At 44.9% G+C, this 16,116-nt stretch overlaps 1 protein-coding gene across 4 annotated transcripts in view; it reads left to right on the top strand.

The window, feature by feature from the left end:
- The window catches only part of ATRNL1 (attractin like 1), a 566,124-nt gene that overhangs the window by 272,058 nt on the left and 277,950 nt on the right, over positions 1-16,116 (top strand). The window contains exon 27 of one of the 4 annotated variants that reach the window (XM_084800219.1): positions 4,351-4,374. The exons of the other annotated variants lie outside the window; for them this stretch is intronic. Coding sequence (XP_084656345.1) covers positions 4,351-4,359 — 9 coding nt within the window. The 3' untranslated portion in view covers positions 4,360-4,374. Of the gene's footprint in view, positions 1-4,350; positions 4,375-16,116 lie in introns of those variants that run through there. 4 annotated transcript variants of the gene reach the window in all.

The following is a 16,116-nucleotide window of genomic DNA, read 5'->3' as shown; positions in this document are numbered from 1 at the left end:
CATGTCATGGGAGGGGACCATGTGTGGGGACATAGGTGGGGTTGGTCCTGGCTGGGACCTAGAGGTTTGTTGCAGCATTGGCAGGGATGGCCAGGTAATGCTGAGGGCACTGAGTGGGGACAGGTAGAGATGTGGAGGGCGGGGAAGAAGCCTCGGGTTTGGAGGGCAATGGACACTCACTATGCTGGACCTTGGAGAAGGATGTGGGGGATCTGGCTGGCAGAAGTGGCTTCATGCTGTGTAAAATGGATTGCTCATGGTGAGATGGTAGCAGGCTTTAGGGGGGAGGGGAGAAGAAGTGACTTTCTAGAATGCTTGTCCTGAGTCCCCAGGGATCCACCTGTTTCTACCTTCACCATGCTCACCTTGTATGCGGACGGTGCGGATGGGGGTGAAGCCCTCCTCTCCAGCCCACAAGATACTTTCAGTGTGTTAAAATTCACAAGCTTAGCATAACCAATCTTATACCACTTGGCACTGTCTAGTGTACTTGCAGTGATGTATACCGACAATGTCTGACATGCCACAGCAGCTTCATCATCACAGGTGTGTGCGCCCTAAATGCTTGATTCCCTTTCCTCATCTTCTTTCACAACCCTAGACATAAGCAGCCTGGGCTTCCTGTCTGGAGGCGACTGTTCCAAACCTCTCATATGAGTCTCTGTGACTTCCTTCGTCATTTCAGGCTCATCAGTTTGTAGTGCAGGCCAGATACACACCAGTTTATCAGTTCACATGCAGATGAATATGTACCCTGTTTCTATATTTGTCTGCTAATGCCATGAGCCTGATGTATTTGTTAGATCATACTTTCCCGCCCATTCTTTTCGGGATAGTCCTTGCAGGGGGCGGGGGCGGGGGCGGGAGTTCCTGGTTAATATGGCTACTCTATGTTTGGGGGAGCATCTCAATGCCTTTCACAGTCTAACCTCTACATTTACAAGCACTGCATGAACACTGCAGTGTCTGCACAATTTTGCTAACATGTGTCTTCCGCTGCAGAGCATGTGAAGTGGCTGTCCTTCGTCTGTCACTGTGATTATCCCTAATAGAGATCACAGTGAGCATCCCACTGGGCTCTCACTGCCCAGTTGTTTTTCTCTGTTGGAGAAATGTTTGCTCATATATTTTGCCCATTTCTTAGTTGCGTTGTTGGTTTTCAGTTGCTGTATATAATGCTCAAGAATCTATTCTCAATACTAGCTTACCAAATATGTAGTTTATAAATGTTTTCTCCCATTTTCGAGAATATTGTCACCTTCTTGAGCGTGTTTTTTATACACAGTGTTTTCTTGTTATAATATTTGCAGCTCTGTAGTGAGTTGTAGGAACTAAATGGGTGCATTCTGGGACTGCGAAAGGCCCTAGGAGCACTGCATTCTGGGACTGCGAAAGGCCCTTAGAGCCCTGCATGATGGGACTAGATGTGCCTGACACAAAGTTAATAGGCAAAGATGCTCCTCTGTAGTCACTCTATGAATGGTCAGTTCTCTTACCTCAGTATCTTCAGAAAGATTATATATTTTTTTAATTGACACTATAGATTGCTGAGATGGTAAGCCATATGTCGTGCTGCTTTGGACCAGCTGAGATTAGCTTAACAAAATATTTGCTTTAGCAAACAGCCTGCGTCCTTGGTGTTAGACCATGCAGGCTGTCCTGTGCACCCCTTGGGTGTGGTAGCATACATGATATACGTCCGGAAGGTCAAAAGGACATGATACATACATGTGGAAGATAAATAGACTCCTGACTGACAGTGATTTCCTGATGTCACAGAGGAAAGCATGGCCGGGCTTGGGCCTCATGGACAATATCTTGGTCTTAGCACATTAGAAGAAGATGGTTCTCCATCGTCAGCCTCATTTACTTGTACCCAGATGAGTGGATTTTAGGTAGGTGAGCCAAGATCACTGTTCCCCATGAGACTACGGTTTCAAAGGAAGCGTATTTTCTAGAAAATCATACGGATGCTGCTCATTCTCACAGAAGTCCTCAGACGGTGCAGAAATACGTTCCTCAGAACACATGAGCTAGGTGGGAGCCTCAGACTCGGCATGGTGGAAGTAGAGCTGCCTCCTGATATAGTCCAGTGTGGCGATCTGCTCAGGACAGGCAGCCAGAGAAACAATCCTAAGTCTCTCTTAAAGGAGGAAAAAAGAGACTGCAATTAGTACGTGATATTTGTTTAATGTTTTTGTTCCATATGTTGCTATTTCAGACCATGTTTCTCCAAAATACCCAGTTGGTATGCTTTTCCGTGAGAGCTGGGGTGGGTCCTGAAATCATGGATCCATCCTTCCAATCCTTAGAGCCGTTTGGTCCCCTGACATCTTGTCAATGACTTAGGGTCAGGAGCTGTGAGATTCCGCCATGTGCTGATGACCACGCTCAGTTTCACCCACCAGGACCTGCACAGCACTGGGGTCGAGTGAGGACCACAAGGCTATGGACTAACTATGGACGAGGAAGACTTCTGAGAGTCAGTACTGCCACAGCTAGACAAGGTGATGGTCGGTAGGATGCACGCTCAAGTGATTCAGGCCAACTGTTCCATGGGGGGTGTGGTGGCTCTTCTGTCATCTGGCACTGGTTTTTACCACCTGGGCACTGGTGTATGGGGCAAAGCCGTGGGCTGACTACATAGCTCCAGTGAACGTGGTCTTGTTCTATACACGCTGTTCAGTGCTGGCAAATGCTGCCCGCTGCTTTCAAGCTGATTCTCACAAATGCCGAGTGTGTGTGTGTGTGTGTGTGTGTGTGTGTGTGTGTGTGTGTGTGTGCGCTCGCTCGTGCGCACGCACCACGTGTGTTTGTAGCTGGTGTCGGCTACTTTGTGGGTTCCTCTTTCTTCCACCCTTCTCCGGCTCTTTGCTTTTTCCCTCTCATCCCCTTCACACTAGATGGGTGAGCAGAAAGGATAGAGAAGACAGGGAAGAAATCCCTGAATCAAGCCAGGGCGTGGGCTGGGGAGACATCATCCTTAGACGAAGTCCTGCTGACTAGGGGAGCAACTTTGATCTTCCCACTCAGGATATGTAATTTTTTCTTATTATTTCTTCTTTGTGGACGACTACTTAACAAACTGCAACTAACATCAGCCAACAAACAACCCACCAACTTTTTGGGGACCGAGCATTTATGACCCCTCTGAAAAATCCTCAGAAATCCAAATGTCACACAATCACAGAAACTATCTGCATCTGGCAAAACCGCACCTCGGCTAGAGCAGGAGGCAAACACAGTCAGCGAAGTAGCTCCTTATCCCGCACCTGTGATTAAAATGAAAACATATTTTATCATGTTTCTGTGTTTTTAACAAACCAAGATTCTGAAATTCCCACTACATGTGTGCGCTCATGCATGTGTGTTTGCTATGCCCTTGGCTCAGCCCAGGGCAGTGATGCAGGTGGACCCCGAGTGAGTTGCCGCAGGACAGGGCTCTGCGTGTTTCCGGTCCAGGTCTAGATGATGCATGCGGAGCTCGGTCTTGCACGCACACGGTAGGTCTCCCTGTGTCAGCCTCGAAACACAAATGTTTGCAAAGACCTGATCAAATGCATCATGGAGCTTTGTCAACCCCTGGGTTCCACCACAAAGGGACGGGTTCTGGGTTTCGATTCAGGACTTCCTTCCATCTGCGTCTTCGAGGCTCCTCACTTCCCGCTCTCAGGAGTTGGGTAGGATGACACTGACAACTCTTTGCCTGCTTCTTCAGTCATCCCCACATATTCTACTAACACTATGGATTGTGCTCAAACATGGCTTCCTTCACCTTTGTGGGCCCAGACTGGCTTGTCTGCAAGGAAAGACTGGCTGAAGGCTTTACTTAGCTGCTGGCATGTCGCTTCTCTAGTTTAGAGGAGTTCTTTCAAGAATCAGTTTCTTATAGGATATAAATTGCAGGTCTGGTTTTGAACGTGACCAGTACAGGTGTAGCTGCTATGGGCTAATGGTTGCAATGTCTGCGTCACGCTCAGGAGACCGTCTTCCTCTTCTCAGGTTCTTCCGTCCTTTCTAACCACTCCTTAGTGTTCCCTGGGCCTCATGGGTGTTTGCGCCGAACCTTAAGCACCCATGATTATGTCCTCACCGCCGTTCATCACCAAGACGTGATTAAGGCTGAGAGTAACATTTTATCTATGGATATAAACATAAATATTTGAATGTGATTTGTCGCCATGTCATTTAGTTAATTAAGAGTGGTGGGCCACAAATCATTGTTAATTACGTCTTTAGCGGTTATTCAACTGTGTTACCAGCGAGCTCATCTTGCCCAGAAGGTCAGTAATTGTAGTTTATAGGGTTCATAGAGGCGTAAGACAGTTGGTGACTTTTCTCTCCTGGCAGCCCGCATAGCCTCTTCCAACATTCTGAAAATGAATTCTTTGGGAGAAAGCTTCCAGCTCAGATCCAACTTGATGTTTTGATATCTTGCAAACAAAGTATGTGGTCTCACTCCTGCCCGTATGGCTGTCATCAAGAAATCAAGTGAAAACTACACACTGGTTGGTATTTGTTCACCATTGTTGGGAGTGTGAATTGGTGCAGCCACTATGGAAATCAATGAGGAGATTTTCAAAAGGATAAAAACAGAACAACTGTATGATCCATCTGTGCCACTCCTGGGCGTGTCCCCAACAGACTCTGTACCTGTGCCACTCCTGGGCATGTCCCCAAAGGACTCTGTACCTGTGCCACTCCTGGGCGTGTCCCCAAAGGACTCTATACCTGTGCCACTCCTGGGCGTGTCCCCAAAGGACTCTATACCTGTGCCACTCCTGGGCATGTCCCCAAAGGACTCTGTGTCCTGCTCACATCCAAGCTTACTTTCCCATTTGTGTTCATTGCCTCTCTGTTCTCAACAGCCAGGAAACGGAACCAGCCCAGATGTCCATTGGCTGATGAATGCCTAATGGGAGTGTGATACATAAATACAATTGGATTTTATTCAGCTGTAAAGAAAATGGACTTTAAAAGTAAATGAATAAAACTGGAAAAATTATAGGGAGTGAAGTAACTGCGGCGGAAAGAGAAGCGCTGCATGTGCCCTGCCGTATGCAGATGGCGGCTTTGGGTGTAGATTGTGCGTGTGTGTTTAGCTTGCAGCTATTTGCAGAAGCTAGGAAAGCAGAAAGGGGCCCCTGGGGTGCGGGCGCCCTAAGAGAGAGTGGAGGTAGAATATCCGTGGTGTGCAGAGACGGGGCAAGGGCACTGGGTGGGAGGAGGAGGGTGGTTGGCTGAGTGTGCGAGGAGCCACACGGGACCAATAATAGTACAGGCGACACAAGAGTGAGGCGAGAGATGCCGACTGTGCTGGGTAACGCTCGCCCAAGTCCACCTCCTGGAGTAGGGTGCCGGCTGTGCGGCTCCGTGCAGCAAGGCCGCAGACTTCCCCGGCTCCCAGGCTCTTCTCAGTCCTTTGCTCGGCCACAGGAGCTGGCTGAATCCTCATCTCACTCAGTATACAGGGGGATAAATGTTTGTCACCACGAGTTGCTTACTTTTGCATGTTGTAATATTATTGGTTTTATTCGAGATATCAAAAGTTTACAATATGAAGATATGTGTAGCAGATGATGAATAGACTGTTTTTCTTTGTTGTCTCACTAAATAAACCCTCATTTGTGGAAGACGCTGAAGCTATCATAAGCATACGCAAACTTTTTTGATGAGCCACAATGGAAGAATTATTTGAAAATTAAAATCATTAGTCAATGCTACAGACACACACTTCAAGCCCTAAGCTCTGCATCAGGAGATGGCTGTCTTGCCTGTTCCTTGTTTCAAAAATGCACGTCTCCTCCTGTGGGTGCTGGGAGTGAACCGGGCTCCTTCAGAAGACCGGCTGTTAACTGCTGATCTGCCCCCTCAGCCTCAGCTTCCTTACTCTTAATGAAATATTGTTACCAAGATCTGAAGTATGAAAAATGTTAGTTAAGACAAAATGACCATACTAACAAGGGCCAATTGAGGTAAAAAAGAAAAGAAAAAAACAAAAACAAAACCCCACCAGATTGGGTGTTCTGGAAGCCTATGTTAGAAACATGAGGCTTTAACTGTACTAAAAACTTCCAGCTGATGTCTCAAGAACACTAAGTTAAAATCTTGTGTGGAGTAAAAATGTGAGAAAATTCTAGAGTCAGCTTTGTATATACAACACGCCGTGGCTGCTATGTACTTCTCTCGTCCTTGCCACACACTCTTAGCATATTCCACTTTACTGGACTAAAGCAGACTTGACTTGGTGCAGCACAGTAGGACGTTATTAAAGTCTATTACGGCACTTGAGTTCAACCAACCACATTAAGCTCTGACCTACTTCCGGGATAGTTCAAAAAATAATGATACATGTTTTTGGCTATTGATAGTCTAAGATTCTGATATATGTAGTATACTTTATGGCTGATAAAACTAATGCTGGAACAGTGAATTTAATTGAATACCAGACAGTAAGCAAATAAGATGTCAAGAATTCATACAATTTAGCAGGTCCATTAAGCATAATAGAGCTGCATCCTACATAAGCCAAAGGATTGAATAAAACTAGATTTTAGAAAATCAACATTATCCATTATGGTTTTAATAAAATTTACATAGATGGTTGGTTACAAATATTTAAACTGTTCAATTTTTTTACATAAAAGTATTACTTTCAAGTATCTTAAAAATAGATGGTTTTGATTCATTTTAAAGAGTCTAAATGTAATTCTAAAATCAAGTTAATTATCATGTAGTAAACTATTATGACGTTGGAACAGCCAAATATTTCTTGCTTTGAGTATGCAAATCACTAAACATGTAACTAAAAACAATGCATTGAACTACAGTCATATTAAGAACTGCCTTAATAAAAACACATGATTAAGGTAGAGAAAAAAATCAGAGGCAGGCAGATCTCTGAGTTTGAGGCCAGCCTGGTGGATAAAGTGAGTTCCAGGACACCCAGAGATAGACAGAGAAACCTTGTCTTTGTACCCCCTCCCTGTCCAAAAAAGAAAAAAAGATTGTGAAAAAATCTACATAATAAGAAATGTCTTTTTTAGTATACAAATATGACCAATGACATCTGAAATGTAGAGGTTTTTTTTCAAATCAATAAAAAGAGATAAAAACCTACTAGAAAAAGGAATAGCACTGGACAACACAGGACATTCAGATTAAACATGTGTAAAGTTTCTCAGGTGCCTAACAGCTTACACTGAAGTAACCATCTTCCCAGGGCCCAAAGTAGGTGACAGGCAATATCGGGTGCCTGAGGGGTGTGACAATTGAAACTCTAGGGTCATTGCTGTGACGAGGATAAACTGGTGCTCTTGGGGTGATTGTTTTCTGTGTCCCTTAAGGCTGGCCATGGCATGCGGTGTTTACAAGTCGGTTCTGCACAGCTGCATGCATGGCTGCTCATTAGGACAGTATTGGCTACAGCCTCATGTGAGCCTCACCACGCACATCCACACCCACACAGAAACATGAGGATGCAGTGTGTGAATTGCTTTGCGCTTTTGCACTCTGAGAAGTCAAGCACCATAAGAAGCGGCCCTGCAAGAGCATGCTGAGATGCAGCAGCGTACTAAACCCTCGGAAGGCATTAGTGGGACCTCATTCTCACACAGAATGAGCAGGTACAGTAGCATTCCTCATATACAAACAAACGAACAACAACCACCACCACCAAGAAAATCATACCTTGAGCAGATTTAGTTAGCTGATGGCAACATAGGTGAACTCTGATGTCAGAATTACTGTTTGAATAATGTGCTTACTGGTAATCCGTAGTGACACTTGTTGAGAGCATGTAGTTCACACAGCACGGTGTAGCACTTCCAGAAGTTTGTCATTTAGGTAACACAGAGCATGTACAATTAAGCTGTTAATGGATATGGCTTTTTAAACTGATCATTAAGTTTTTAGCCCAATTCTGAGGCATTGAAAAAATTAAAAGGTAAAATATCTAAGCAAAAGTAAAAAATGTTATAAGATAAATCAATATACAAAACACTGTCGCTTTAAAGGAATCAGTTAGTAACAAACACAACAAAGTGGCTGCAAGAACCATGGGTGGCACCTGCAGACCCTGGGAGAACCCCAAAAGAATTAAGTAAGAGGTGCCCAAGTTCCCAAGGTTAGAAAAGTTGCTATTCTTTAGATTGGCACATCCCTGGCTGGTCTCCAGATTCTAGGCAGTCTCACCAGACTCCTAGTCTTTTTGTAAATATGAAGATGGTTCTAACCCTCCTAAGGAAATAAATGCAATACAGTGAAAACACTCTTGAAAAGGGAGTCAAGATAAACTCATCATTTCTAATCTTAAATATATCACCTTAGAATTATATGTAAAAGTAGAAACTATAAAATTCTTGTGAAAAAACATGTTTTGTGATTTTTTTGGACTAGTTTGTAGTTTCTGAAACATAAGACTAAAATTATACTTATAAAAGAAAAAGACACATTAGTTATATGCCACTCAATAAGATTTGTGTGTTTCACAAGACAGCAAAAAAAAAACCTGAAAATTTTTCTATACATTGGGAGAAAATATTTTAAAATCATATATCTAATTGGAAACTTACCTCAGAAATACACAGAGCATTCTTGCAACTCAGCAGTAAAATAGAAAAACTAAAGCAAAGATTTTAATAGCTGTTTCTTGAAGTATATATAAGTAGCTATTAAAAGATGCTTAGCATCATTTATGGTTGGGACGTGAAAATCAAACCCACAGCTAAGGGCACCTCACACCCACTAGGTCCTGCACCCTAAAATGCAGGCAGTGACCGTTTATGTTGCGTGTCATTGAGGATATTAAGACATACATCTCTTCCTGATGCAGTGGCTCTCAAAGGGGGCAGCCTGGGTCCTGATGCAGTGGATCTCAAAGGGGGCAGCCTGGGTCCTGATGCAGTGGCTCTCATCTCAAAGGGGACAGCCTGGGTCCTGATGCAGTGGATCTCAAAGGGGGCAGCCTGGGTCCTGATGCAGTGGATCTCAAAGGGGACAGCCTGGGTCCTGATGCAGTGGATCTCAAAGGGGGCAGCCTGGGTCCTGATGCAGTGGATCTCAAAGGGGGCAGCCTGGGTCCTGATGCAGTGGATCTCAAAGGGGACAGCCTGGGTCCTGATGCAGTGGATCTCAAAGGGGACAGCCTGGGTCCTGATGCAGTGGATCTCAAAGGGGGCAGCCTGGGTCCTTACATGGCAGTTGCAATGGGCAGTTACTGGTCAGATGCAAGTGAATGTTTACAATGCTCTGTTAGTCTTAAACTCAGCATCACTCAGTCTGAAATGTTTGCAGGGGAGAAGTATAAAGTTCTGCTGGAAGGTATAATAATCGTGTGTGGTGCTGACGGCACAATAAATCTATATAGCAACAGAATATAATTATATCCATATATGTATGAATATATTTGTATATATGTGCATATATATGTATGTATATATATGTGTATATATGTATATAGTGTGTGTGTGTGCACGCGTCTAATTTCAACTAAAAGGCGAAGCACTGACCAGCCTTTGGACGCGCAGCGGAGGACAACTGGACGTCTCAGACGCTACAGAAGGATGACGACTATAGCTGTGACCTTGAAGCAAACTCCCTTTGCAGAAGTTAAGTAGAATTTAGCACCTAAATGTGCAACTTAGAAACAGAAAACAGGAGAAAATTTTAGTTACCAGACATACATAACATTTTGAAGACACTTCAGCAAGTAAGATAAGTGGATGAAAAGTAAGCATATGATAATATTTAATACTTATTAGTATTAATTATCCATCTTAGAAAATGCACACAAGCCCTACAATGCTTTGTGCTACTATCCATCCATGCAGATACTGAAACAGGTAAACACTGTCTGTTACGCTCCATCTGGGAATAGAGAACGACTTTCCATTAATGTTTAATTCAAGATGATTCCATCACTATACAAAACATTTGGTCAGAATTTATTTTCATATATATTATTAATTGTACACATACTAGTGATATGATAGTCCTATTCCTTAACATTCTGTCCCAAAAGTGAGAACTTATGTGTGCACAAAGACTGTGTGTGAGCAAATGTCACAGCTCTTATCATTAACACCAGAAGCTGGTCGCTGTGTGCTCAGAGTGTGTCCTCTGCCACCTGAGTCTAAAGAGCTCCCACTGCTGGTGACACGGTGACGTGGGTGGCTCTCATGTGCATTGTGCTAAGTGCAGAAAACACCATGCACTTAAATGCTTCTCCATTTATGTGAACTAGAAAAGACAGCATTTTAGCATCAGGAATAGATTTTTAGTTCCATAGGGTCATCTTACGGGGTGTGTGCGTGTTGGGGGGGAGGGGGCATTAAACAGCAACAATGAAGCTGAATGGACAGTATTTCTGTGAGACGAAGCTGCACAATTGTATGCATTTTCCAGGGTTTATAAAATTGTGACACATAGGGTGAGTTTTGAACATGTGCTCAAATATGAAACTCGGAATTTTAAGAGATAAAAAAAACCTGTCTCAAACCTTCTAGTTTAATGAAGATAAACATGAAGAAAATACATTAATAAAATGCTTCATCCCTTATTCAACTACATATCTGCATGCATCTGAATTGTCCTTACATATTTCAACTAAAGCAGCACATTATAACAGGCTAGGAGCCAGCGTGTGCACGTGCCCGGACCCCAGCACATCATAACAAGGCTAGGAGCCAGCGTGTGCGCATGCCTGGACCCCAGCCCAGCATTGGCAGTGGTGTGGCATAGCAAGGGCAAGGCCTGAGCTATATAACAGGCATGTGTCAGCTCAAACATGAACATGTAGAATCTGACACAGAACGCGTCCGCTATCAAGCTAGGCACAGAAGATTTATAGACATAAACCAATGTCATTCTCAGAAATTGTGCATAAATTATATTAATTTATTGTTACTAGTGAAGACTTTGTGCATTTTGGTGTGAATGTGTAGGCTGAGGAGGTGGTCGCTCACTGTGGCCCAGCACTTGGGCTCACGGATTTCTCCCTGGGCTCCTGCGGTTCCTGTTTAGAGCCTTAGTATTGATGCTGCAGACCCACTTCATGTCGGGTAGCTGGGGGTTCCCTGTGTGTGGTGTAGATCCAAACTCAGCTCAGTACATTCTTACAGCAAGCACCCTACCTGCTGAGCCTTGCCAGCTCTTTAATAAGCATTTTAAATGCTTGAATTTTATTTTATTTTATTTATTATTTCTGAGATGGTCTCATGTACCCCAAGTTGTCTTGGAACTTACTGCATACCCAAGATGTGCCTTGGTGTTCCAGTTTTTCTCCCTTCACCTCCTGTCTGCACGTGATGACTGTGCATTGCCAATCCTGGTTCAGTTAATTAATAATAATAATGATAATTATTATTATTATTATTATTTGTTCACGTGATGATGATGATGATGGTGGTTTTTCCAGACATGGTCTTTCTATGGAACTAGCTCCATAGACCAGGCTGGCGTCAACCTCACAGAGATCTGCCCACCTCTGCCTCCCGACTGTTGGGGTCTAAGGTGTGCACCGACACCACCTGGCTTCATTTTAAATAACATATAATTATTTATTTGATGCATGTGGTTTTTTAAAAAAATGTGTGCATATTGTGGAATAACTGTTAGTCTGTGACAATAACCATGGTTTGCTTTAAAAGCTCTTTGGAATATTCCTTTTGTGAAAAAAAAGTGTTTATTGTATAATCAATCTGTTCTTGTATGCCTCTGTTCCAACAGCTAATGTGACAGCCATCAGCCATGCACATGCACGAAACATGGCTACACCACTCATCTAGTGCCCACAACTGCATTCTGTGTGCGCGTGCAAGCTTTTGTGTCAGATAGGCTTATATACACTTCCTAGTTTATCCACGTCTCAGGATTTGATAGCGACTCAAGAGAACTTTGATAGTACTTATTTACCTTTGCTGTGATAATAACATAAATGATTGGCATACGGTTTGTAAATACTGAATAAATGTTTGTTCTATTGTGCCTCAAAGTTTGTCCTAGCTGGATTTTCTGTTGTCATTGGAAAGCCTTGAGTCAGGTTCTTAGAGGCAAGGCATCTGGAGGGTTCTGCCGTGCAGTAGGCTGGGTGGTGTTCCTGCTGATGGTGGGATGGTCTTTTTCACAGTGGGCACTAAGTTTCTCCTGAGACCCCTGACGGGGTAGCCGTGGCCATGAACTCACTGCCTGTGGGACAGAATCGTTTAGCGCACTTTCACACCATTTCTCAGTTGCGTTTTAGAGTCCGGGGTGTCATCAGCGAGTGGCAGCGAGGCAGCACCTAGCAGTTGCTCCTCCAACCACACGAGCCACTTTCACGTTCAACCAGGGGGTAAAAACTGGTCCTTCCGTCCCCACGTGAGATTCTGTTGCTTGCTTAGAGCCTATGTAAGCAGTGTCTTCATCTGAACCCGGAACCTACTCATTGTGCGATTTTAATGTATCCTCAGAGTATAAGCACCCCGAAATCAGTGTTAACTCAAATGCAGTGAGCAGTTTCCTTCCCCCTTGTCCCTCAGTTCAGACTGTTTCCCCCTCCTTCCTGAGCTCCCACTGCGATGTCCCCTTCCTCCCATCCCCCCACTGCTGTCCCTCTCCCTAAAATAATAATAGCCACTGGGCTCTTACTGGAGAGCTGAGTCTGGCCCAGGGCTCCCCTGTGCTCCTGGCCGGAGGTTGGACAGCTGCAGGCTCTGGATGGACCTGGGATGTTTATTTACTTCTGCTTGCCTCTTAAAGTGTTCAGGGTAGAGAGTCAGGAACTGCTCTTGAAATGCCACTCGCCCTCGGCCTCCAGTGAGAACTACAGAGGGGAGATGGTAGAGGTGAGTGCAGACAACACTAACACTGCAGCCTCACTCTGCTCTGCATAGACCTGCCAGTCTATAGACCTGCCAGACCACAGCTCTGATTCAGTCACCCTCACCCCGCTCTGTGTAACCTAACAGTCCTGAGTTCAGTCACCCTCACTCCGCTCTGTGTAAACTAACAGTTCTGAGTTCAGTCACCCTCACTCCACTCTGTGTAAACTAACAGTCCTGAGTTCAGTCACCCTCACCCCTTTCTGCGTAAACTAACAGTTCTGAGTTCAGTCACCCTCACCCCGCTCTGTGTAACCTAACAGTCCTGAGTTCAGTCACCCTCACCCCTTTCTGCGTAAACTAACAGTCCTGAGTTCAGTCACCCTCACCCCGTTCAGTGTAAACTAACAGTCCTGAGTTCAGTCACCCTCACCCCTTTCTGCGTAAACTAACAGTCCTGAGTTCAGTCACCCTCACCCCGTTCAGTGTAAACTAACAGTTCTGAGTTCAGTCACCCTCACCCCGCTCTGTGTAACCTAACAGTCCTGAGTTCAGTCACCCTCACCCCTTTCTGCGTAAACTAACAGTCCTGAGTTCAGTCACCCTCACCCCGTTCTGCGTAAACTAACAGTCCTGAGTTCAGTCACCCTCACCCGCTCTGTGTAAACTAACAGTCCTGAGTTCAGTCACCCTCACCTGCTCTGTGTAAACTAACAGTCCTGAGTTCAGTCACCCTCACTCTGCTCTGTGTAAACTAACAGTTCTGAGTTCAGTCACCCTCACTCCACTCTGGGTAGACCTCTTTATAACTTATCAACAATGTGTTGCATTGCAGACTGGCCAGAGGAGAAGAGTTTTGAATGTACCCACCATAAAAAAAATAAGTTAGAGGTGATATGCTAATCCCAGTTTGATCATTACCTAATGTCTGTGCATGACTCAATGAAAACATTGCCTCAATAGGTACGTGCAAGTATAGCAATTAAATATACATTTAGAGGGGCTCCTGAGATGGCTCCGAGTTTAACAGCACTGGCTGCTCTTCCAGAGGACCTAGGTTTGATTCCCATCACCAATTTGATGACTCGGGACATCTGTAACTGTGGTCCAGGAGATCTGAGGCCCTCTTCTGACTTCTTTGGGAATTTCACACACATCATGCTCAGACATACACTCAGATAAAACATCCACATACTTTAACAGTTTTTAAAGTAATACACTTTACAGTTGGCCATAGTAAGTGAGCGCCACGTGGTCAGCTATAAAGGTAGCATCTGGGAGCATTGTGGGAGAGTGGGAAGAAAGATCGTCAGAGCGAGAGGCCAGTGAGGAACAAAGCGAGCAGCGTCTTCTGCAGGTGACAGAAGCACCTCGCTCCGCAGCCCAGAAGCTGTTGTTGGCTGCACAAGAGCAAGCCAGTCGGCACTCTAACATGCAAGGAGGAGGTGTTCATGGGCCCGCCCTATTGGATGGTTCCACACACGTGAGCCCATGAACCTGCCCCATTGGATGGTTCCACACACGTGAGCCAATGGACCGGCCCCATTAGATGGTTCCACACACGTGAGCCAGTGGACCTGCCCCATTGGATGGTTCCACACACTTGAGCCAATGAACCTGCCCCATTGGATGGTTCCACACACGTGAGCCAATGGACCTGCCCCATTGGATAGTTCCACACACGTGAGCCAGTGGACCTGCCCCATTGGATGGTTCCACACACTTGAGCCAATGAACCTGCCCCATTGGATGGTTCCACACACGTGAGCCAATGGGCCTGCCCCATTGGATGGTTCCACACACTTGAGCCAATGAACCTGCCCCATTGGATGGTTCCACACACGTGAGCCAATGGACCTGCCCCATTGGATGGTTCCACACACGTGAGCCAGTGGACCTGCCCCATTGGATGGTTCCACACACTTGAGCCAATGAACCTGCCCCATTGGATGGTTCCACACACGTGAGCCAATGGGCCTGCCCCATTGGATGGTTCCACACACTTGAGCCAATGAACCTGCCCCATTGGATGGTTCCACACACGTGAGCCAATGGGCCTGCCCCATTGGATGGTTCCACACACTTGAGCCAATGAACCTGCCCCATTGGATGGTTCCACACACGTGAGCCAATGGGCCTGCCCCATTGGATGGTTCCACACACGTGAGCCAATGGGCCTGCCCCATTGGATGGTTCCACACACGTGAGCCATTGGACAGCATATGTTGGAATGGTGGGTTATATTTTTAAAAAGTGTGGGCCACAGAATCAGGAGGGCTGAGGAGTAGCGAGGGTCTGGAAGGCGTTCGGGGAAGTGGAAAGGCATATGATAAAATACTTTGTTTACATATATGAAAAAATTTAAATGCATTAATAAGGATATAATTTTATCAAATAAAACAACCTTGAATTATGTATGCATAACCCTGGAGAATAGCAGAAATGATGGTTTATGTAAAATATCTCTGTATCAAAAGATACTTAAAATTATGCTGATTTTTAAAAACACCACTTACATCCATTATTTAAAGCTATACATCAATGTCATTATGTTAAAGTGGCTGCTTTAGTATGAACATCGGTGTCCACCATGTCTGCTCCAACACTGTGCTTTATGTGACTGTAGTGTATGTATTTCTCTTCCGTGAGGCAGTGTAATATGGATGTTACTCCCACACCACTGTTTCCTCCACAGACTGAGTGGAAGGGCTGTGCTATCCCCTAGTCATCAAAGCCAGAAAAATGGCAAAGACAGGGTAGAGAAGGTAACTTGCTTCTCACAGCCTGTGTGCATCGCCTACATTTCATTAGCAAGAGGCAGTGAGGCTAGAACCCCGTCCAGATGGGGGGTCCCTAACACCTCTCCCTCCACAGAGAAACAGAGACCTGGTGGGTCCCGAGTACAGGCACACTTTAATGTGTGTAACTTTGGAGTTGTTGCATAGTGTGGTTTGAAGTCAGTGCATTAACAAATCTGTCAAAGGTTTGTATTTTGTTTTTGTTTTTTGTTTGTTTGTTTGTTTGTTTGTTTTTTAGTGAACTAGCCAACTAATAACCGAGGCACTCTTTTGTGGCTGACTCCTGATGTCCTATATTTGGATATTTATATGTAAATTCACATTGTCAATGCATTGAGTATTCCTGAAATGAGGGTCAGGTCCATGCCCACCTCTGGTCTCTCCCATCTCCTGGTGTGCGACCATGTGCAAAACCACTTACTTTCTGAGCCTCTGTCTTTTTACCCTCCCATAGATCAAGGAGGTTAAACAAGGTGACTCCCTAAGGCCCTGTGTATTTGTGATATGGAATTTAAGTT

Source organism: Acomys minous, assembly GCF_964271855.1.
Source record: "Acomys minous genome assembly, chromosome: 2".
Lineage (NCBI taxonomy): Eukaryota > Metazoa > Chordata > Mammalia > Rodentia > Muridae > Acomys > Acomys minous.
Note: the sequence above shows the minus strand (reverse complement) of the source record. Positions and strands in the feature narration are given on the sequence as shown.